Source organism: Corythoichthys intestinalis, chromosome 12, assembly GCF_030265065.1.
Source record: "Corythoichthys intestinalis isolate RoL2023-P3 chromosome 12, ASM3026506v1, whole genome shotgun sequence".
NCBI lineage: Eukaryota > Metazoa > Chordata > Actinopteri > Syngnathiformes > Syngnathidae > Corythoichthys > Corythoichthys intestinalis.
The window spans coordinates 48,460,577-48,483,733 of record NC_080406.1 but is presented as its reverse complement, the minus strand read 5'-3'; the positions used below and the strand labels follow the sequence as shown (position 1 = coordinate 48,483,733).

Sequence of the window (23,157 nt, the reverse complement as noted above, 5' to 3'; positions counted from 1 at the left end):
CATCCAAGCATATATCTTGGTAAATTAATATGGCTGACCCTGCTGACAAATAGAGTTTCACATTGTTTTTTGTACAGAAATCAAATCCTATTAGCTTAAGATAAAAATGTGACGTACACCATAAAAGGCAAATTTCACTTTAATTTACAGTAAAAGCATTTAACTTTGTAAGGCAAGATTAAATGCAAACCAATTTACCAAAACTTATGTTCATATCATGAAAACAAATGAAGTCGCTTGTCACTTTTAGCAACAACTTTATTGAATTTTGTGTCAGAATTTTACATATTTACAGATAGCTTTTCTTTGAAGTAAAAATACACAAGAGAATACAGTCGCTCAATGGATGACTCGCTGCACCCATGGTTGATGGCATTCGATGAACAAAGCGGGACAACAGTGACATAATCAAAATACTGTCGGAATACGTATACGTCCTCTGCCCCAAACTGATGCACTTATCCAAATTAACTCAGTGTAAAATAGTTTACCTTAAATAAGAATAATTTAACAACCGTACTTTGTTCACGATCCCAATTAAATAAATCATAGCGCCACTGTCTAACGGAGAAACCTTTCTCCAAATGCTTTTTTTCCCCCCATCCTAAATGCAAAGAAACAAATTTTCAGATAAAACTAAAACCTCAGAACATCTGGGGTTATATGCTTTTCATTGAAAAGCGATGATGTTTTGCAATTTTTTCTTTTTTTCTTCTCCATAAAGAGTCAATACGGCTCAATTTTTCGGCATTGAAAAGTCACATTCGGAAAACTCCATTACAACTGTGACAACTTCATCATTTCAATCCTGTGATAATCCGTTTCACATCAGTTTGAGACATTTTAGCAGGAAAAAAATATGTCAATATAAAAGAAAATGATAACGGCACAACTGTGTCACTTAAGGCTTAATAGAGAACTCAAAATAAAAGAAAAAGTAATGGTTAAGTGCAAGTCAAGGCTCATCTGCACAACAAGAACTGAGTTTCATTGAAACTCAGTTATGACTGATTTTGAAACTTGTCTTTTCATTTTGCCAAAGGAACTTATCTGCCAACTAAGAATGAACGATATCATTTGTCGGCAAATCAAGACAAATGAAAAAAAAAAAAAAATTATATTGTGATCGTTGTTGTCAGTCAATTAGGTTACTAAGAAGATTAGACAAGTGCGAAGTCTTGATTAGGTAAAGTTGTCAACTTTTGCAGCAGTGTTTTTGGCTTATTGTAATTGGACTGTGGGAGATATACTAAAATTAATTTAATTTCAAAAGAAATGGAAGCTGCGAGAAGGAGTCGGGAAGATGGCGGTACAGCAAAGCTGTGAACAAGTCAACTCAAACAACTTCATACAAGATTCGGGAAAAGACGAGGAAATCAGACCACAGCACAAAAATAGATTTACTTCATTTCAGAACGCCAATGATAGTGTGAAAAAAAAAAACGAAGGCAACGGCCAATGAGTCAGATGATGATTCTGCTCATCCTCTTCCTCAAAAAAGGTTTTGCGATGAAGCACACAAAGGACGGAGAAGCGGACATGAAATTGAAAAAATGGGGGTGGTGGGACTAAAAGCAGCATCCAATCATAGTGTAGCAGCAGTGTTTTGTTGGGGGGGCTGGGGGGGGGCAGTCCACTCTGAAGGATCCATACCTACCCTGCCAAAAAAAAAAACAAAAAAAAAACGATGGCCACCAAGATCGTGGCGCGAAAAGAAGTTTCCGTTCAACTGGTGCGTCCCCATTAAAGATAAAGATTTGAACAAAAACTAAATGGTCCACTCCAGAGCACCAGAGTTTTCAGGGAGTCCTCAACTCCGATATGGTCCACGCCTGAAGAACCTTATAAAAGTCAGTCCAGTGTTTGTTGCTGGGGTCCATTGTAGCTCATTCACTGCTTTGCTGGCTCACTGCCCGGCAGGGTGATGTTGCCCAAGTGGAGCACAGGAAGCGGGTGGGCTTCTGTGTTGAAAACCCAATTTTCTAATGGCATCAAGTCGTCGCTGGAGAACAGCAAGTACAAATACCTGATCGAGATGAGGAGGGGGAAAAAAAACAAACACCACAAGCGTGGATTTATAAGAGTGAGTCAATATACAATAAACATCAGTGACAATTAACCTTGTCACCATTGCCGCATTCATGAACAATGACGACAGGGAAAATATTTTGTCGATGAACCATTTTTTTCATGACAATGACGAACTAAAAACATGGCTTGGGAGACCTAGAAATAACGAGACGAATGCCAGTTTTCGTCTGACGAGACGACAACGACACGAAAATGAGTTTATGTCACATATTTGCATTGTAGCAATGTTTGGGTCATGTCACTCATGTGAGATGTGCTGCGCCTCTCCCTCACTGTCCTCGCCGGAGTTTAGGATGTGTTTTAAGCTAGGCTATGTTTCATCTTGCTTGTTTGGAAACACAAGTTAAAATTTGTTTTCTTATCTTGGCAAGACAGAATATGCAATGTCACTTTAACCTGTAAAGGTCTGCTGAGTGATGATCACACACTAAATGTAACTTGTCATGTTAGCATAGCATTCACGTTAGCATTGGCATCAACTTTAACGCTAGGTCAAGTTTATTTATTTTTTTCTTTCCATAGCGTTCATAACTACTATGTGGGTTTAATTGAAAATAATGTAGTGTTACCTCTACTTACAACCATCTCTACATAAAAAATTTTCATAAGACACGCCTCAACGGGAAAATATTGTCTTGTTACAAAAGAAATTTGAGGATATGAAAGGAAAACAGTATGGCTGGTACTCGCAGCTCCCAGAGTTTATTGAACATAACATACTTATAGCTGCTCTGCCATTGGCTATTGTCTAGCTTTCCTGGCATCCAATTGGCTAAGAGGGGCCTCTACTGTATGTATCACATTCTTGGTTTTTTTACATTATGCACAACTGTTTTTATGTTTATTGTGCTATAATCTAATTGCAACATGTATTTGTTACATGTTTTGATGCATTTTTATGCATTATAAAAGATTTATGTCTGAATTTGGTGGTGGGGGAGGGGGGGCTTCGAACAGATTAGGACATTTACATCGAAAACGCATCTCTACTTACAGAATTTTCCCGTTACGAAACTACTACCAGAACCAACTAATTACGTAAGTAGAGGTACAACTGTACTGTTTTCCTGTTTAGTGTGTATTATCATCACGAAGTTGGCGTTGTCCTTGTAGATGCTACAACATGTGCGTGTCTGTTTAGGTTTAATCAAAATTATTGGAAAGCTTTATTTTTAAACTAAAACTTTTGATTTTTACAGACAAAAATATTTTGAGTAACGAAATTTGTATGAGATTTTGTCGACTAAAGCTAGACGAAGACGAACATAAAATATGATTCATTATTTACTAATTATTTTCATCCAAATTTTTTCCCAGAGGTGCAATGGACAGAATATTTAATGAGGCAAGAAGTGAAATGACCCATTCAATGAAGCTCCGCCTTATTTAGCTAGCATATATACAGTAGATGCTAGTGCTCGGCGCACGGTCCGACAATATTGCTGCACAAGAAACAACAAGAAACAACTTTTCTCATTTTAAGGAGGAAGGCCAGATTAAAGAAGGTGCGAAAAGGGCTTTACTTGCTTCGGAGAAAGTGTGGCGAGTTTAATGTCATTGCTCCTAATAGCATACCCAATGGAAGAACATATCAAATGTACATTGGCAAGAGTGGACATATGAACGTAGCATCACACACCTCTGTGCAGTGGAGCAAAAAATATCGATCCAAAATCCAAATTGCACGATTGAGAAAATATTTGGACAATGGGCCAAATAACTAATAGCAAACAACCAATCAAATGATGACAATTTACTTAGGTGTCATATCATGCCCAACTATTAACACCTTTGGACAATTTAAGGGTTACGATTAGGAAATTACTAAGAAATATTTATTTCATATCATTAAGGATATATTTGCATGCACACTGCTATTTTTGAGAACAAAGGTATTTACATTTTGCCAGTTTGTCCAACTTCAAACTCTTGTTTGAATACAGACTGAAAAAAAATCCAGTTAATTACTTGGCTGTCTACATGTTCTAATTTGTTTTCTACTACTTGGTTTAGGTTTTCTTTTGTTGTTTATGTGTCCCAAACATTAAATAAAAAAAAGGCATGATGTTCGACGATACAGTTGGCGGGCCCTCAACAATTCTATGAGCTTACTTGAGCGTTTCTGCCAGAAAGAAGCTCTGCTGCACGTCGTCATAGGTCGGGTTAGATGAGTACACGTCCTTTATGCCTGAGAAGCCGCCACTCACCCTGCAGTACTTGTCAATTGCCTGTAAGGGGCAGCAAAGGACGACTTTCCTCCATTAGAAACAATTTCCATACGTTTATTTCCTTATTTTTTCAGCTGAAAAATCTAAATGTATTTAAAGTTACGTACATTCCCCGTGGCATAGTGCAAAAATGGATCAATTATGAAATTAATTACTGTGTAACTACTTTCTTATTACATAATCATTATAATAGTATAGTAGCATGTGGAGAGAGCTATAGTTATTATGATTATTATTTTTATTGCATGATACCTGTGCTGCTTCCCAGCCCCACTGACGGTACTTGGGGTCATGGGTGAACCGCCACATGTACCAGTAGGTCTCGATGACCTCGGGCCGCAGGATGTAGTACTTTTCATTCTGCCGCACGGCCACCGCCTCCAGGCCGCTATCGAACTTGAATGCTTCAGGGCCCAGCTTCACCACTGGATGGGAAAACATGTTACATGTGAAGGTCTAAATTCAACAAACATAGACTAAGGAATTACAAGGAAGAGTGATTAAAGGTTTGATGTATCGATTTTTTTATCAATTTCCTACTGCACAAACCACGGCTAATGGCAAGTTGTTTTAACAAGAATTAAAACAAAACCAAAAAATACTATGCTTTGTAAACCTAAGACTCTTCCAGTCTTAAAATTTGTTCATTACTATACTAGTACTATACTTGCTTAAATTACCTCAATAACTGTACCGCGGCAAAAATGTTAATTGAAAAAAAACAATAAACAAACAAAAAAAAACTATAACTAAAATGAAATACATCCACAACTTCTACTTTTTATTTACATTACAGGAATTAAAAATATTAGCATGCTTCTGGAAAGTAAAAAAAAAAAAAAACAACTTGGGAATTTTTTTAAAGCTTAAAATATGCACACAAGATTAAAGTGCCTGTGACACAAAAAGGCATGTTTATTTCATATAACACACGGTATTTTATGCTCCTGAATGAAATGGACAGCTTGGATGTGTGTGGAAGCGATGGATATATTTATTCCGTTTTTTGAATCCCGAGCTAGGGATATGAGAGACACCGTTTCAGCCACGGTCTGGATTGAGGAAGAAGGCGAATGTCAGCAGACTAATCATTTTCACAATATAGCCATTACTAACATATGCAGAAGGATTGCGGATTTATTTGATTTTGTGGATTAATTTGTTTATTTTTTGCGTCATGCCACACCAATGTGCTGCAGGCTTTTGTTGCTATACCAGAGAGAGTGGTGTGAGGCTTTTTAGATTTCCAAAAGATCCTGTTCACCGCGAATTATGGGCAAAACAAATCTGACAATCAAGAGACCAATGGACGGATGACTAAGTGATTAAACTACCTGTTTTTTGTTATGTCAAATACTGGGATCATGGCAAATGTTTTAATAAGGAGGTGCATTTTGTGGGTGACAACGCTCCCTGTGCACTGAGAAGGCCACTCTGCAGACGACCGAGGGCTTGTCGCAGACCAATGTCGCCGGCCAATAAAGACGTCCCCGCCTATAGAGCGCTATCCTCGGCTTGGGCCCGGGGAGCCCCCCGCTCTCGTCTTCGGTTCTCGATTGTGTCGAGACTTTGACCGCCCTCGGCCCTCTTCACGTGCCCGCCTAAAGAGAGCTATACTCGGCTTGGGCTAGGGCAGCCACGCGCTCCGACATCGGCCGGATTGTCCACCGAGAATGCGCCATTTTCAGTGTTCATTCTCCTCTGTGTCCCCAATGACGAGCACTGTCTGCCTGCCGAGGCCGCAGCAGAAAGACAAGCTCAGACTTGATCGCCGCCGAGGGCTGGCCGATCGGTGAAGACAATCAACCCCGCCGCCGTGTGTGGCATGAGTTGGGGTAGTTTTGTGTGATTTTTTTTGTTTTTGAAAGGCAAGGAAAAGACTTGGAAAAGCCACTTTTTTTGGTTAGCATGTCGCCTTGCCCTCACGCCTCCTGTTTTGTTTACGCTCTTTCACTCCAGTGGCATAAAATACCGTTCGGGAGGTTTAAGAAGTCGGCAGTTTTGACCATTATGCAGTAATGTAGCCCTGTCGTACTGAATAAATGCATTTTTAATATTTCATATTCCATTTAGCACAAGACTGTGACTTTGTCAGGTAGGCTGTATTGGCTGAGCGAAATTGTGTTGGTTCGTTCCACTCAAATGGATCTATATGAACTCTGCTATATAATATACATACGTTGCTAATTAGTACCCCAAAAAAGTTCTACTCACGGTTTCCAGTCAGTTTTTAGTAATTAGCGTTTTCGTGTCGATCTTTTTTTTTGCCCGTGGCGCAGTGATATTAATACGGCGGAGTCGGATCTTCAGTGTGTGAAGCTATTTTAGGTCACGTGCACCAATAGGAGACGCGTAATGTTGCTATGGGTTTCTAAAATAAACAACATGGCGGGGACCGTGTCAAGCTACGACACGAGCGAAGATGAACAAAAGATAAGAAAACCGCATTCGAAATTTAGTCAAAAGGCATCGAAACGATGCTATATGCATCTCTCATCTGTCCAAGGGTGAAAAAAGGCAGGAATTGGGCCAAAACTTGCAGAGCCTGCGTGGTTGTGTCAGACAATGGCTTTCTCTCCAGGCTCTGTCGAAGGATCTAGCTGAAAATGCGTCGACTGGGATTTTTAATGACATTGACTACAGGTAAGCCACACGCACGCATTTACTACAAGGTTAATTGTTATTAACTTAAGCTCACAAAATTCTTATTTAAACTAGTGTTGTACCGATACCATTTTTTGGCCCAGATATCAATACCACTTTGTTTTAAAATTTATATAGTTTATAGAAAGCGAATCCAGTAGAACGTTTTATTGCATACCTGTTATGGGTGACAAGAACATCAAGCTGTAGTCATAAAAAGCCCTGATACTGATGTGGTAGTGATTGCTGTAAGTCTACAGAAAGATTTACAGTGCAGGTTGCATTTTTTTCACAGGAGGAGGCAACAGAACGAGGACTGACGTCTCTGTCTCCGCAGCTCTTGGCAATAGAGTGTGTTCAGCACTCATTGGCATCCATACATTCAGAGGTTGTGACTCTGCTTGTGCCTTTCATGGCAAAGGCAAAAAAATGGTTTTCTGTATCATATCATAAAAAAAGAATACCTGACTGGGCTTGCAAAGCTGGGCAGCAGTTATAAACTTGACCTACAAACATTTAACACGTTGTGTAAATACGTGTGCCACCTGTATGGCCAGTCATCTGCCCAAAATGATGCCAGATGCCGATCTTTCTGTATGGCCGCGTCAGTCTTGCCAGAACATTCTATTCCCCCAACAAATGATGCTCTGTACCAACATTGCTGGACAGCAAACTATCAAGCAGCAATTATGAAACATTGTCTGACAGGTAAAATGTATACCCCTTCACCCATTGGGAATGGGTGGGACATTGAGGATGGGCAGTTGGCAGTGACATGGATGACAAAAATCCTGCCCCTGATTCTGTTTTGCAAGTAGTCAACTGTAACCAATTGTGACACGGGAAGATGTTCTTGTATGTCTGCAAAACTACTGATTTATGTAGGTGCCAAGCGTGCGAGAATGTTTCCAAAGAAACAGAAGACACTCGGGTGGGATGATGACTTTGATGAAAGCGATTTTGAGGAGTAATATTGTCAAGTATAGTTTTAGTATTTTTTATTTCTCTTTTTATTTTTATTTACTGTTTTGTAATATCTGTATGTTTAATAATGTGTATTTTCATAACATGAGACACTACCATGTTTAAAAAAAAAAAAATTGTACCATACTTGTGAATGATTCAAACCTTTTGTGTATATACAGTGTGATTCAAAAAGACTGTGCCAAAATCACGTTCCACTGCGTTAATTGCATGTTTTATTTGATCTTTCATGTCATCAATATTTGCTAGAAGTGGTGGAACATACACTTAGTGTATAACAAACGTTATGTGCCATAAAGATGGATAATGAACTTTGTCTTTAACATACCAACACGTCCAGCAAGTACTGAGGATGTGAAATATCGAACAACAGTTGCAATCAAGACAATGGACTGAGACATGCATACGTTTGAGGGGAATTCTCATCGTGGCTTGATTTTGTCCGTGCTGCTGGCGGTGCTCACATTTGAGCACTTGTGAAACATGAAATAAAACTTTGAAGTTAATCTTCAACACATATATGTCCATCACATCTTTTGCAATGTTTTTCATTTTTAAGTATCACCTGATGATTTTGGCACATTATTCTTTAATCATCTTGTAATTTTTTATTTTTTGTCTTATTCCAATTTTGCCATGATTCAGATTTAGGAGGGTGTGGTAGCAATTTGGCTGATTTTCAGCCATTTATGATCATGGTGTGCATTTTTTTATTTTATATATTTCATTGCACAGTAGGTTGTGATATTTTTAATTTATGACACATAAGCTAAATTCAATATATATTTCATTGTGCTGGGTGCAAATCATTAACGTTGAAGTGTTTTCTTCAAGAAATTAGCTACATTTCTCATTCTGAATTCACTTATGTGTAGACTAAGGCACCAATACTTGTTTCAAATGTTTGGTAGATGTGTTTATGACATTTGATAAAAAATTTGTGTTGCCAGAATTAATATACCACTTAAAACAAGCAAAAACAACAACAATTAATCTGTATTTTTGTGTATTCACATCAAGATACATTTCTGACTGGTGACCAAGTTAGGAGGGTATTGGCTTAAAAAAAATGCATTGAACGCATAGATCCAGCGTAGTGGAGTGAAATCCATTTCCTAAGCACTTTTTCCATGGTCCCAATAAAGCCATATGTCCACAAGCTTGTCCATTTGCAGCACTTCCTGGTCAACTCTAATCTTTTGACAGACGACGGTCTCACAGAAGAAGTTGTAGCTGTCAGTGAAGGGTGTTTCAGTTCTGAAAAACACGCATACACACATAAACCATGTGTGAATTGTTTCATCCATATCATAGTTACATAATCTTCCAATCAAAATTATCTAGGCTTGTCTATTCTGCCATTTTCTTCCTGAATAAAATTATCAAATAGGTTTTTGGAACTACAGTTAAACAAAATAAATACTATGTTGTTTGGCAATCTAAACTTTTTGCTCAAAGTTAACAATCTAACATCACAATGACCGCTACAGCCTAGAATTCACATTGCAAGTCTTAACTTCATATGTGATCTGACCAGAAGCCCCCCAACTTCCATGATTATTCACAACAAAAGGCGTGTGTGTGGCTTACCTGTAGTCAATGTCATTAAAAATCCATGTCGAGGCAATGTTTAAACATTTTCAGCATGATCCTTCGACGGACCCTGGAGAGAAAGCCATTGTCTGACGTAGCCACGAAGGCCTAGCAGGTTTTTGCCACCGTTTTGGCCAAATTCCTGCCTTTTTCGCCCTTGGACAGATGAAAGATGCATATAGCATCGTTTCGATGCCTTTTGACTAAATTTCGAATGCGGTTTTCATATTTTTTGTTCATCTTCGCTCGTGTCGTAGCTTGACACGGTCGCTGCCATGTTGTTTGTTTTAGAAACGCATAGCAACATTACGCGTCTCCTATTGGTGCACGTGACCTAAAATAGCTTCACACACTGAAGACACGACTCCGCCGTATTAATATCACGGCGCCACGGGGGGAAAAAAGACCGACACGAAAGCACTAATTACTAAAAAATGACTGGAAACCGTGAGTAGAACTTTTTTGGGGTACTAATTAGCAACGCATGTATATTATAGAGTTCATGTAGATCCACTTCAGTGGAACGAAATCCATTTTCTAAGCACTTTTTCCATGGTGCCAATACAGCTTAAGGGCCATACAATTTATTTAGCAATTAGGGAAAAATACTTGGATAAAAAGAATATCCTGTAAAACTATTGGAGTAGAGAGATCAAAACAATTATGACATTTTGCTGCTCTCTGTCGCATTTTCCTCGTTCTGAATCCTCCCCATTGGGCTGATTTCCAAATCAGCTGAAATCGTTACTCTGCCGATGTCATTATCCAGATGGAGGCGCTACAGCACTATAATGACAGGCGGGGCTAAACGGCAGATTGAAAGACTCATTTCTCGTCATCTGCGCTTTGCCAAATTGTTGTATACCATCCAATCATGTCAAAATATGATTTTTTAATTGCATAATAATGCTATTTAAGATGTATTTATCGTGTCACAGGCACTTGAAACCCAACTCAACTCACACCAATATCTCAATACATTAGCATTAGCCTAGCATAAAAGCACAATGGTGTATTCTTTTATTTTACTGTTTAATTTCTCCCATTGCAAACAACACATTTGAAATGTTAAGACAAGCAAAGGTCTTCTGTTATTTGCTAATGATTCAATGTTGCATAGCTGGGGGGGGGGGGGGGGGGGAGTGTGTTGAACTCTAACTTCTCTGAAAACAGAAAAGTAATTGAGGATTTATATACACGCTATAAACCATCATACTGTCGCAGTAGTGCATTCACACCCTCTGGGCATCACTCACCTGTCCTATCGTAAGACTCGTGGCAGGTGTGCGCAATCTCAGCGCCCAGCTGCAGCCAGTGTCCCGCTTTGTCATCGGGCGAGCCATCTGCACCCAGTGCGAACATGCCGCCGGCAAAGCACGCCAGATGGCCCATCTTTCTCTCTAGGTGGCCGTTTTTCCATTCACCAATAAAAGTCAGACCACCGTTGGACTTGCGTATCAGGTGACGCTCGATGGCCTGCAGGAGGCAGGCATTTGGAATTTATCCTTGCAATTCCAAACTGAGAACTATCTCTAATATTTTGATTTTCTCATGTAGATAAATCAGGCACTAAACAGGAGTAAACAGATCTAAGAACGATGAAGTCCAGTTTACACCTCGGTATATTGTTTAATCAATTAAATGGATTAAAACCGATTAATAAATTAGTTGTTAACCAATTTGATAATCAATTTTTGCCTGTAGCTGTTAGCAGTCCCTTTTGGGTCCTTGTTTGTGTGTAATGTTAGGCTACGCACATACGTCAGTGATTAGAGCAATAATGAGAGGTCACTGCTATTCTCAGGTTGGGTTGCTGAATCAACAACATTACAAAGTGTCGAGAATTACAGATTGCTGTTCGTGTTGTCCAGTGTGCCTATGTCAGAAGTGAGTAAATGAAGCCAATGGTATTGTTTGTATTCTTTGTTGATGAGACGTTACTACTTAGCATGTAGCACTAAGGTAGTTAGCGATTATGCTAAGCGGTGTCTTAAGTGTCCATTTGTAGTGTGTTTTGGAGAAGCAAATTAGCACTTGAGTTATTGTTGGATATGTGGTAGTAAAGTTGTCTAATTTCTATTTATAAAGAAACTACGCACATAAACCCATTCATATAACAACTTAAGAGTCTCCTTTCAATACAAACTCCCATTCAAACTGTAAATTGTCATACAAGAGATTGTGCTTTGGAATTGGATTTGGATTGTATTTATGAACAACTGTTTGATAAAGAAAACTGATTCATTACAGTCAGCCTCTATTATCTTCCAAACAATATTCAAAAAGCAAATGTCAATATCAAACATTTTTATAGTGTGGAAAATTGTAACTGTGTAAGGGTTTATTATTAGAAATAGCAATTAAACTTCACACTGTGTACTTAACTGCCAGCATTTTTTTTAAGACAACCCCCGTTGGGTTGGTGCACAATTGACTGATCTTTCAAAGCTCATAGAATATTGTGTATTTTGTTTGACTGTTCGGTAGAAAAATCGAAGCTGCCAAATTAAAGAATAGATTTTTATTTCACAAGGAAAATAATTCTACCATTTTCTACTCTTTAGTAATCGTCAGTTAAATAAAAAAAAAAAGGTGCATTTTATGAATTTTAGGTTCTCTTAAATAGATTAAAAAAAAGCTTCTTGTGAAATAGTACATCAATCTGAATAGTGACCGATATATTTTTTTCCCCCATTTAATAAGTACACATTTATGACATAATTCACTATGCAAACTACCACAAAAAATTTGGAATCTAAAAGGTATATGTTTTGGTTACTGACTAATTAATGATGTGGCATTAGACTACATAGATACTCTGTGATAGCAGACGCTACAGTAATGAACCAAAGGTGAGAGTCCATTTGAGGGAATGTGAACGTGGTATGCGAATTGTACCTCAATGGCATCATCGTATGTCTTGCGAGCTTCCATGTCAGTTCTGTCTGACATTAGCCATGCCTTCAACAAGTACTCATAAAAGCTGTCCCCAAGCCCGCCAACCGAAGTGTGATCTGTAAACAGCAAAAAAATACTCTGAAGGATTGGATTTGTATATGGCTTTCAAATAGGGATGCCAAGATTAGTTCACTCTTCACAACGTTGACGATCAGAATTTTCAACAATCAATTCAATTGGTGGGCGGCATGGCACCTTAGTGGTTGGCACGTCTGCCTCACAGTTCTGAGGTCAATGGCCCATTGCCCAACTTAGTGTGTGGAGGTCGCATTTTTTCCCCGTGCCGGCGTGGGGTTTCTCCGGGTACTCTGGTTTCCTCCCACATGCTAAAAACATGCATGATAGGCTGATTGGATACTCCAAATTCTCTTCTTAATGTGAAAGGTTGTTTTTCGAGATGTGCCTTGCGATTGGCTGAAAACAAGTTCTGGGTGTACCCCGCTTCCTGCCCATAGTTAGCTGGGATAGGCTCCAGATGAACACTCGTGAGAATAAGTGCTACGGAATATGAATTCATTAATTTAATATGTGACATCTATTTATTCAGTGTTGTTTTTGGGAGCCCTTTAAAATTTCATCTTTAGTCTTTTGGACGGTAGCACTTATTAGTTTAAGTCATATTTTAGTCATCTCAAAATGTCTCTGTCTAGTTTTTGTTGACAAAAACGCAAGTCTAATTTCGTCTAGTTTTAGTCTACGTTTAATAAAAATGTTTTTGTCTCTAAAATTGAAAAATTTTAATCCAAAAATAAACGTTTCCAACAACTACTATTGACAGACGAGCACATATTGTAGCGTCTACAAAGACAACACCAACTTGGTGATAATACACACTCAGCAGGAAAACAGGAGATTAATTTCAATCAATTATACCTACTTAGACACCACGAACTGTATGTAAAAAACAGTTCCAAGAGTTTAGGAGGACGCTCGCCATTAGCATGAACGGGAATGCTATGCTAATGCCACGAGTTACATTTAATGTGTGATGGTCACTCAGCACAGACCTTAAAGCCTAAAGCAACATTGCTTATTCTCCCTGGCTAGGATAAGAAAACAAGATGACACACTGGTGAGTCGGGGGCGCAGCACATCACATGAGTGACACAAACAGACGCTGCCTTGATGCAGGTTAACTACACATGACATGACACATTGTGAATGTGACGGAAACTATTGTGCATTTTTGTTGCATTCTCGTCTCGTCAGACCAAAACTAGCATTCATCTCGTTATGTTTTAGTCTCCCAAACCACGTTTTTTACTCGTTATCGTCTTGTCATCATGAGAACCACTGATTTCTATGCTTGTCTTTTCTCTCATAACTAACTCCTCTTCAAGTCAATTGCCAGACAACTTTGTGAATTTTTCTGACAACAGATTTTACTACTGTATATCCATTTTTGCACTTCCCCCGATTACACACCCACAAACAAAAGCAGAACATGTTAATACATGTAAAGTGGTACTCACGTTGGCCCCAGCGACCTGTACGAGGGTTCAGGTAGTTTGGATAAAGCCCGTTCGGTCGATCCATTTTGGCTAGGAGCTTTCTGATGTGCATTACCTGCAAATACGTAAATTAAGATACCGTATATAATATTACACATTTATTTCATGGCAGTTCTTAACTTATTTAGCTTTATTTATTTACTGAAAACTCATCTGGAATATTTAAATTGCATTCATCTTCACATATGACACGCATGACAACTTAATTGGATTTTTTTTTTTTTTTTTTACATTATCCCAAAAATATTCTTGAAAATGAAAGTAGGTGTCTTTGAAATCCTGATGCATTATCACAAACATGATAAATCGAATTTCCACATACAGTGCCCTCCATAATTATTGGATTTATAATAATTGTGTTTTTTAGCTTCTAATACTTTTTTTTCTAAATAATATGGAACCTTAATAGGGAAAAATCCAACCTTCAATACAAGTGCATTTATTTAGTGGGGTAAAAATCCAACATAAAGAAATAATTATTTGACATCAAATAATGTTTGTCACAATGATTAGCACCCCTGGTGTTAATACTTTGTACAACCCCCTTTTGCCAACAAAACAGCACCTAATCTTCTCCTATAATGTTTCACAAGATGGGAAAAGACAGAAAGAGGGATCTTCAGCCATTCCTCTTTGCAGAATCTCTCTAAATCATCCAGAGACCTGGACCTCCTCTGTACTCTCCTCTTCAGCTCACGCCACAGGTTTTCAATGGGGTTGAGGTCTTGCTGAAAGACCCAGTGACGACCCATCTTCAGCTTTCGGGCAGAGGGCAACAGATTTTGATTTAAAATGTCCTGGTATTTCAAAGCATTCATGATGCCATGCACCCTAACAAGGTTCCCAGGGCCTTTGGAAGCGAAACAGCCCCACAGCATCATTGACCCACCCCCATACTTCACAGCGGGTATGAGGTGCTGTCTACACACCAACAAGCCGTTTGGGAGGCATGCACGGAGAAAACCTTTCCTCACTCACAATCATAAACGCAAACGTCTGGAGTTCGCCGAGCGGTATTGGGGCTTCAACTGAGACCGTGTGCTTTGGTCAGATGAGACCAAGATTGAGCTTTTTGGCAACAAACACTAAGTGGGTGTGGCGTGCCACGAAAGATGCACACGCTGAAAAGCACCTCATACCCACTGTGAAGTATGGGGGTGGGTCAGTGATGCTGTGGGGCTGTTTCGCTTCCAAAGGCCCAAGACATTTTAAATCAAAATCTGTTGCCCTCTGCCCGAAAGCTGAAGATGGGTCGTCACTGGGTCTTTCAGCAAGACAATGACCCTAAACATATGGCCAAATCTACACAGAAATGATTCACCAGACACAAAATCAAGCTCCTCCCATGGCCATCTCAGTCCCCACACCTCAACCCCATTGAAAATCTGTGGGGTGAGCTGAAGAGGAGAGTACAAAGGAGAGGACCCAGGTCTCTTGATGATTTAGTGAGATTCTGCAAAGAGGAATGGCTGAAGATCCCTCTTTCTGTCTTTTCCCATCCTGTGAAACATTATAGGAGAAGATCAGGTGCTGTTTTGTTGACAAAAGGGGGTTGTACAAAGTATTAACACCAGGGGTGCTAATAATTGTGACACACATTATTTGATGTCAAATAATTATTTCTTTATGTGAGATTTTTTCCCCACTGAATAAATGCACTTGTATTGAAGGTTGGATTTTTCTCTTTTTTTCCATTAAGGTCCCACATTATTTAGGAAAAAAAAATATTAGAAGCTAAAAAACACATAATTATTATAAATCCAATAATTATGGAGTGCACTGTACACTGTACTCATAAGGGAAAAAAAAAAGGACAATAGACAAAATCCATTCCAATAAACTGGCCTGTCAGTGGGAAAAAAAAAAAAACTTCTTTACGGGCATATTGCTTTAATAATCTTACACAGCAAAGCGTTACCTTGTGATAGTAGACAGGATTTCCTGTCAGGTAAGTTAGGTGAACAAACTCCATGTGCAGGGTTCCGAACTCCGCCAGGATGCTGCTGCCTGCCGATGCCCAACCCCAATTACGACCAACACCACTGAGGGGGAAAATGCGGACAGATTAAACCTATTCCCAAGACTTCACCTGCCACACTGCTTTGTGAAGGAAATGTTAGCGGCACCTTTGAAATGACCAAACAATTATTACTCACCTCTTAAGATTGACCATTGCCCACGGGATGCCTGTGGGTGTGTTGAAGGCCGGGAGCAGCTTTTCTGCAAGCTGCACTGCCTTTAACTTGAACATCTAAAGGAGCCAAAAATGGATTAACATCATCAAATGAATTTTAACCATTCCGCTCAGATTTTACTTAGTTTTACAAGGTCAGGTTTGAGGATATATTTAAAGCTCTTTAAAGGTCAGATTTATTCAATTTTCAAATAATAGTACAATGGTACCTCGACATACGATCGTATCGACATATGATCCTATCGACATCCAACGTAAAATTTGATTCGTCATTTGTCTCAACATATGGCGACATGCTCCATAATAGGATGATTTATGACAGCGTCGCAGGTTCATTGTTTTCCTGCAACACGGATACATGGCTAGACAACATGGCTCACCAGTCCCCCCCACCAACCTACACACCAACTGTCTCCTCCCTCCGTTCGCCAATAAGTTAAAGTCACAATAAAAACGCCTTTGTTATTTTTTTTTTCATTATTTGTTTTACCTGTCTTATTGAGAGCATTTGTTAAATTAGACAGAAAACGGCTCACCGTATCCACATATACCTGCTGTCTCCTCCCACCTCTGTTCGCCAGTTTCTATGAGGTGACAATGAAAACGATTTTCTTTTTATTATTATTATTATTATTCCAATTTGCATTTATAATTCATTTGTTTTGCAATGTGTAATTGCTATTAGAAATTGTACCTGCAGTATTTACATATTAAGGATTTAACGTAGATTTGGGGCTGTGGAACGAATTAATCAAATTATAATGTATGTGAAAATCCTGCTCGACATACAACATACGACATCCACCTATTTCGATTTTCCGAACCAGGTCCTGGAACAAATTAAATTTGTATGTAGAGGTACCACTGTACCGCATAATTTGGTAAATTACTTACTCTAGTTGTTTTTTTTTTTAAATGAAATTAATTAAAAAAATTTTTTTTTCTTTTTTTTAAATGGTGGGGGAAGGGAGAAATACAAACTTCAGAACCATGCTAATAATTAAACAAAATATGATTTGTGTTTGTCAGAGCAAATTATCCAAAATCATCCCAGAGTAAATAAAAGTAATATAATTCATCTGCTCCAGATTTAAATCACAGTACTGTAATTAGAAAACGTAACATATTCAAAACTGGTTAGCATGAACTTAGATGCATATTTTACCCAGTTCAAAAATACAAAAGGAGGTCAATTCAGGGTGTTTATTAACATGTTATTTTTAAATAATGTAAAATAACAATGAACCTATTAACAATAACAACAATTAACCATATTACCTGCGATTGGCTGTGGACCAGTTCAGAGTGGACACACAGTACAGTACATGGCCTGGGAACTGCCAGGTCGCTCTCACCTAAACCTAAAACCCCATTTTGATGTTAAAGCCCATGTGATACAACATGGGATTTTTTTACGTTCCATCTGTGATGCCCCGACTGTGTTCAATTGTGAATGGCTGCAGGTAGGAGGCTAACCAAGTTCACTAGTTACAAGACCCTGCGAACACTGACTGTCAGTTCAGTCATGTACAGTACATCATCACTTATTGTGTGGCTGACCTGATGGAGACAGCCTAAACCAAAGGAAAACATCCCTTAGAAAAAAGAGAAACTATTGCAAAGACAAGGCCAAACTGCACCAAAGAAGGTGAACCTTCTTGGCAGATGAGATGACCACAATACGCAGCACACAAGCATTTAGGTATTATACCAAAAGGATTAAGAGTAGACCATGCAAAAGTTCTTTGGTGAAGGAGGCCCTCCGAGAGCTATCAGGAGAATTGGGATTAAAATGCTCGTTGTATTGGTGTTGTAAATGTGTGTTATCTTCATGCCACTTCTAATGCATTTATTGCTTGCCATTTAATGACTGTGTCCTGAGTGGGGGGACGTTCCAAATAATATTCCAATAATAACAATATTTGGAGTTGAAAGAGAAAATGTTTGAATTTGAGTTACAACTGTCTGATCTTGTCAATGTGGAACAAATTAGTACATGAAGACTTGACTGCATGCGCCTTTGCTCCTCCAGACAATCATTACTACTTGTTAGCAAAGCATATCACGCCCCCCCACCCCCCAAGAGGAAGACCGAAAATAGAGCAGAGCTGAATTTCTTCTTTTTTGATAGCAGGCTGATCCAAATGTAGGGCAGCTCTCCGAGAGCATAATGTGCCAGCCGTTCCTGAATGTGTTGACTTATTCATGGTGAGACCATGTATCCACAATCCCTTATCCCACTTGGATGTATTCTCCTATAAGCGGTTGATAAAAGAATTCGGGGGAATTGGGGGGGCCTTAAAACGTTTGTTTTTATTCAGTCTGGTTAACACCAGTTACATTGTAAATACCAATTGGCACCATGTGTCAGGACCCTACCCTAATGCCAGCTACTTCCTTTCATGTTCAGTCAACACACAATGCATTGAGTGCACCCTCATGAACAAGTACCTAATTTTCCAAGTTTTCACAATACAAGCATCGTCACCGTAGAAAATTAATCATTATGCGAGAAAATTTTCACTACACTAGCGAAATACACAAAAGCTGCTCTCTCACTTGGCGTGTCAAACTACCCCGACTTCCCGCCAGGTGGCATGCGATGTCTCTCTCTCGCATCGACTCCCCAAGTGTTTCGGCGTACCTGTAGTCGACATGTGAGCCTCTCACATCAAAAGAATATTCCAACTGTCTACCTGTCGCTCATCCTCGTTGGATCCGAATTATCTGTGCTTACAAGTGATTACAATACAAATGTTGAGGCGCAGGCGACGCAGAAGACGGTTGCGGTAGAAGCCAGCAAGCTGCGTTGTCCAGCGTTTTGTCAGATTTCTTTGCCATGTCCTACTTCCCAAACTGCGTTAGCAGCCTCGGTAAACACGTTATCATAAAAGCACCAAGGCACTCTCAATCAGTGATGATGTATCAAGTGTGTTAACTGTCTTGTTGAAAATTAAACATCAAAACAACTCTTTTGACACCAAACCTGTGCTTTATTCTTCATGTACTTCAAGTGTGACATGTAAATAAGGGACAGACTCACAGCAAACATATGTACACAATAAATAATGAAGTGCACCAACCAAGAATAAGACAAAGTGATGAAAAGCTGGCAGTTTTTGGCCGACTGGGCCCCCGCTTCGGGTGGCCATTCGCTTCCGAACACACACATACTTGTCTCTGTGGTTCTTCCATTTTTTCATGCAATCGCTGACCTTGCCATTTGGCAATCTTTATTATGTCTTGATGAGACTTAGTCTTCGATGATACTCCCGTCAGCTTAGTCCATTTTTGTGTGTAGCAAAGCAATGTTTGAAAATGGCGGTCATTTTGCGCTGAACTGGAAACAAGAGTTTAAGCGGACCAATCACAGTCCATTTGCGCCACGTCGCCATGAGATGACGCCGCACAAGTCAAGATTTTCTTGAAGTGCACGAAAGACTACGGCGGAGGGTCGTAAATCGAGCCTGCCTTGACGGCGCAGGTCTGCCTCAGAAGCAAAGCTGGGCCTTAACAGTAGCTCATTAATTTGACACCAGATGGCAGCACTTTCACATCATATTGAAAACGACCTTTCCCGAAGTTTGCGTCAGTGGCCACAATTTTGCATCCGCAATGTCTCTGCTGGGATAATCAATTTTCCTCACAATTACATCGACAAAATGGCATCACAACAACTAGGCAGGGGTACAAGAGGGTGTAGAACACCAGTACAAGACCGTCCAGTCCTTAGGAGGCAAGTAGAAGCAGTGAATTAAGCAGTCTGAGAAAGAGGATATGATCAACAATGACATCCTCTCCAAGAAGGAAATAAAATGAAAAAATAAAAGCCACTTATCATGAACATATCAAAGAGCCAGTCAAATTAGAAAATATTTGAGCTCTCCAGACCTACCTTGAGTGACTCTCACTGCTGAATCAATAACATCTTGTATTGTTACCTACGTAAACAATGGCAAAAAATGTGTTTTGCCTGTTTGTAAGCTGCGAAAATCCATGAGAAACCTAAAACACATATTACATTATTATATTTACTTTTATATGATACTCATGTGTAAATTTGAAAATACAGTGTGAGAATGGCTATTCGTAAACAATAGAATTTATAGTATTTCACCCCCCCCTTTTCAGATTAATCCTTTGCCAGAGCTCAAAGGGTTGAAAGGGCAAGAAGTAGAGCCAGAGGCATGAACAAACCCCTGCCAGATGTAAAAGATGAAGTTTCATTTCATTGAAATGAAAAGAAAATGTTATTTTTCAAGTTTCATGACAATAATGTTTATTGTTTACAAACTATTGTCAAAAAGTGCCATTTTGGAATATAAATTACTCCATGCTCATTTGCTCAACCTAGATGTTGTGCAATATGTCAAATTAAAGCTAAGACGTTCAATATTTATGATCAGTTGTCAAAACCTTACTGAGATTTATAGTTTATCAGTTATCAAGCAATATGTGTGATTTTCCATATTTGGCATTTGAAATTATTCAACTTTAGCTGGTTACACACTTTCAAAAATGTAAAAAGTTTGGGGGGAAAAAAACACATAATCCTTTGATGATTTGGGGGGAAAAAAGAGGTGCAACAACGCATGTTTGAACTATTATTTAGTTTCTAAATAATCATAGAAAAATCAACCCCTAATTTCACCCAAAAAATGCTCAGAGTATATAGGGTTAAACCAAAGATGTATTTTTCTTCTGGTTAAGCTATTGTTTCCCTTAATTTTACGGTGTAACAGGCATGAAAATGGGTCAGGGGTTAAAAAGGTGAGAAAGGTGTGGAGGAAATATGTTCCGGCATTCTGCCAAAATGTCCGCCGTCGGCAAAACGTCCTACATGTGGCGAATTTGACCATTTTAATTTTTCACATAAGGCTTAATATTCGAGTTAACGGTGGTTTAATTAGTTGAAGGAGTTGATTTCAACCACCATTGACTCGTGCTAGCTTAGCCACTCCGGAGCCCTGAAACAAACAAATAACTGTCAAACTGCACAGAATTTGTTCAAATCATTTCCAACGACTAATTAAACCCCGGCTAACTCAAAGATTAAGCCTAATGTAAAAAATTCTGAACTTCCCCTTTAATATGGCCCTTAAAATGTTGTCTATAAAAGTTTTAGAGCAGTAAAACAAACAACACAAATGAATAAAATGAACAGGAATCCTTCAAAGTATTTCATAATGGGTCCAAATTATTTTTCGAACAGATCATGTGACTATAGAACCTTAGGGACAGCCGTTTGCATTGCTTAGCCAAAACTACAGCTGAGGAGGCAAGATGGATATTTAGAATTTCTTTAAACCTAAGCTTTCAAAACCCTCAACAACAACTGAGCTTGAACCGAGGATTGAGCACGAGCAGTATCAAAAAGTCCTGGCTGTCGTGTTACCTGTTGTGCTGTAATTCCAAGTGGTGCTTGAATTGGATGCTTATAGCGGTGGACAGTCTTTTTGAGCCAGCGCAAAGTTTGCAGCGCACGGAGATATTTTTGTTATCTTTACTGGACAAAAATGTGAAGTAATGGCTGTGTTTCCAGTGTGCAAATGCAGCTGTTTGTAGTATATCTCCTGCCTATTTCATTGCATCCTGGCGAGGTAGCAAGGCTATGTTGTTTTGGCCGCAAACTCCCAGCGCTCACGCATCATGGTAATACACGTGACCCTTTTTGTTCCATCCCCGATTAAAAAATGTGACATGTGATGTCACTCCCATGACTACAGTATTCTTCATTCTACACACATTATGGGGCAATAACAAAATAGTAACGCACAGGCATAAAAAAAAAGTAAAAGTAATTTTACTCAGATTACTGATTTAGATAAATGAACGCATTAGATTGTTCTTTACTGAAAGAAAGTAATCAGATTAGTTACGCATTACGATACCGCGTTATTGACAACACTGCTTTTATATTACCGTTAAATACACAAGCTTGACGCTACCTTAACGGGAGCTATTTTTTCACCGGACGCTCCGGCAGTGTTCAACGCAAGCTGCAACGAACGGCAGTAACTTTGTCATACCACAAAATATGAAAACGAAAACCATTACTCACTAAATTCAATATGCTGGCAAATGCATTCATCTAAAAACAATTGGGAGTGATACTTTACCTCCTCCAGCGAATGTGAATTTGTGCTTAGTATAAGATCATCTGTCGCAATTAGCGATCTTTGACGCTCTTTTTTTTTTTTTTTTTTTTTCCTCCCCGCATACAAACTTGTTTCTCTCTCAGCGGCTGTGATTAACCTCAATGAAGTTGCTGTCCTAGCTAAGCCTTGCCTATCATTCGTCTTTGTAAGTTTTTAGTAACTTTGTGTATTGAATTTGAAAGGAAAATGTGTGTTTCGTTTTTGACGAACTTTTGCATGAAGCTAAACTGTTGAAGCTACTCACATGTGGAAAAATACGAGTGTACAACGTTTTAAATGTATTCATTTGGTATATTTCAGTTACCACGATTTGTGAGATCAATAAATTGAAGAATTTACGCCTTGCGTTTGGAGTGCTTGTTTTTGGGTTTGCTGGAATAGCGTCACTGACACACGCAACATCAAACAGGGGAAGGGGTAAGCGCTGCCGCGCCAAGCTAATTCTGGCTGCATTTTCGACACATGAAAAATAACGAATACGTACTACTGTATGACGGAAAATTTTAGTGGTTTTGTAACCGCGACGTTTTCATAGCATGGTAATCCGTGAAGGTAACTGGCACATGCCTACAAACGACCCCCCCCCCCCTAAAAAATTTTCTCCTCGGATCTACACGATTAACGTAGGTCATCCTTTTTTACTTCAAAACGGCGAATTTCGCCGAAAGGTGAGAGATTTTCATGCCTGTGTAAGTATGGCTGCCTGTTCTCTCACTCTCTCCTGCTGCTCACCTGGCTTGCACTTTCATGTGAAGTGTTATCAATGTTGTTTTCGTCAACAATAATGATAAAAATAT

At 39.1% G+C, this 23,157-nt stretch overlaps 1 protein-coding gene across 4 annotated transcripts in view; it reads right to left on the bottom strand.

The window, feature by feature from the left end:
• Positions 1–230: 230 nt before the first annotated feature.
• Positions 231–23,157, bottom strand: part of man1a2 (mannosidase, alpha, class 1A, member 2) — a 71,834-nt gene continuing 48,907 nt past the window's right edge. For 3 of the 4 annotated variants that reach the window (XM_057852262.1, XM_057852263.1, XM_057852261.1), the window contains exons 7-14: positions 16,165–16,259; positions 15,927–16,050; positions 13,970–14,063; positions 12,438–12,553; positions 10,796–11,015; positions 4,572–4,744; positions 4,204–4,319; positions 231–2,026 (exon numbers count right to left, since the gene is read on the bottom strand). In XM_057852262.1, the coding sequence (XP_057708245.1) occupies positions 1,891–2,026; positions 4,204–4,319; positions 4,572–4,744; positions 10,796–11,015; positions 12,438–12,553; positions 13,970–14,063; positions 15,927–16,050; positions 16,165–16,259 (1,074 nt within the window). In that variant the 3' untranslated portion in view covers positions 231–1,890. Of the gene's footprint in view, positions 2,027–4,203; positions 4,320–4,571; positions 4,745–5,281; positions 9,204–10,795; positions 11,016–12,437; positions 12,554–13,969; positions 14,064–15,926; positions 16,051–16,164; positions 16,260–23,157 lie in introns of those variants that run through there. The other variant, XM_057852264.1, reaches the window with a different exon arrangement.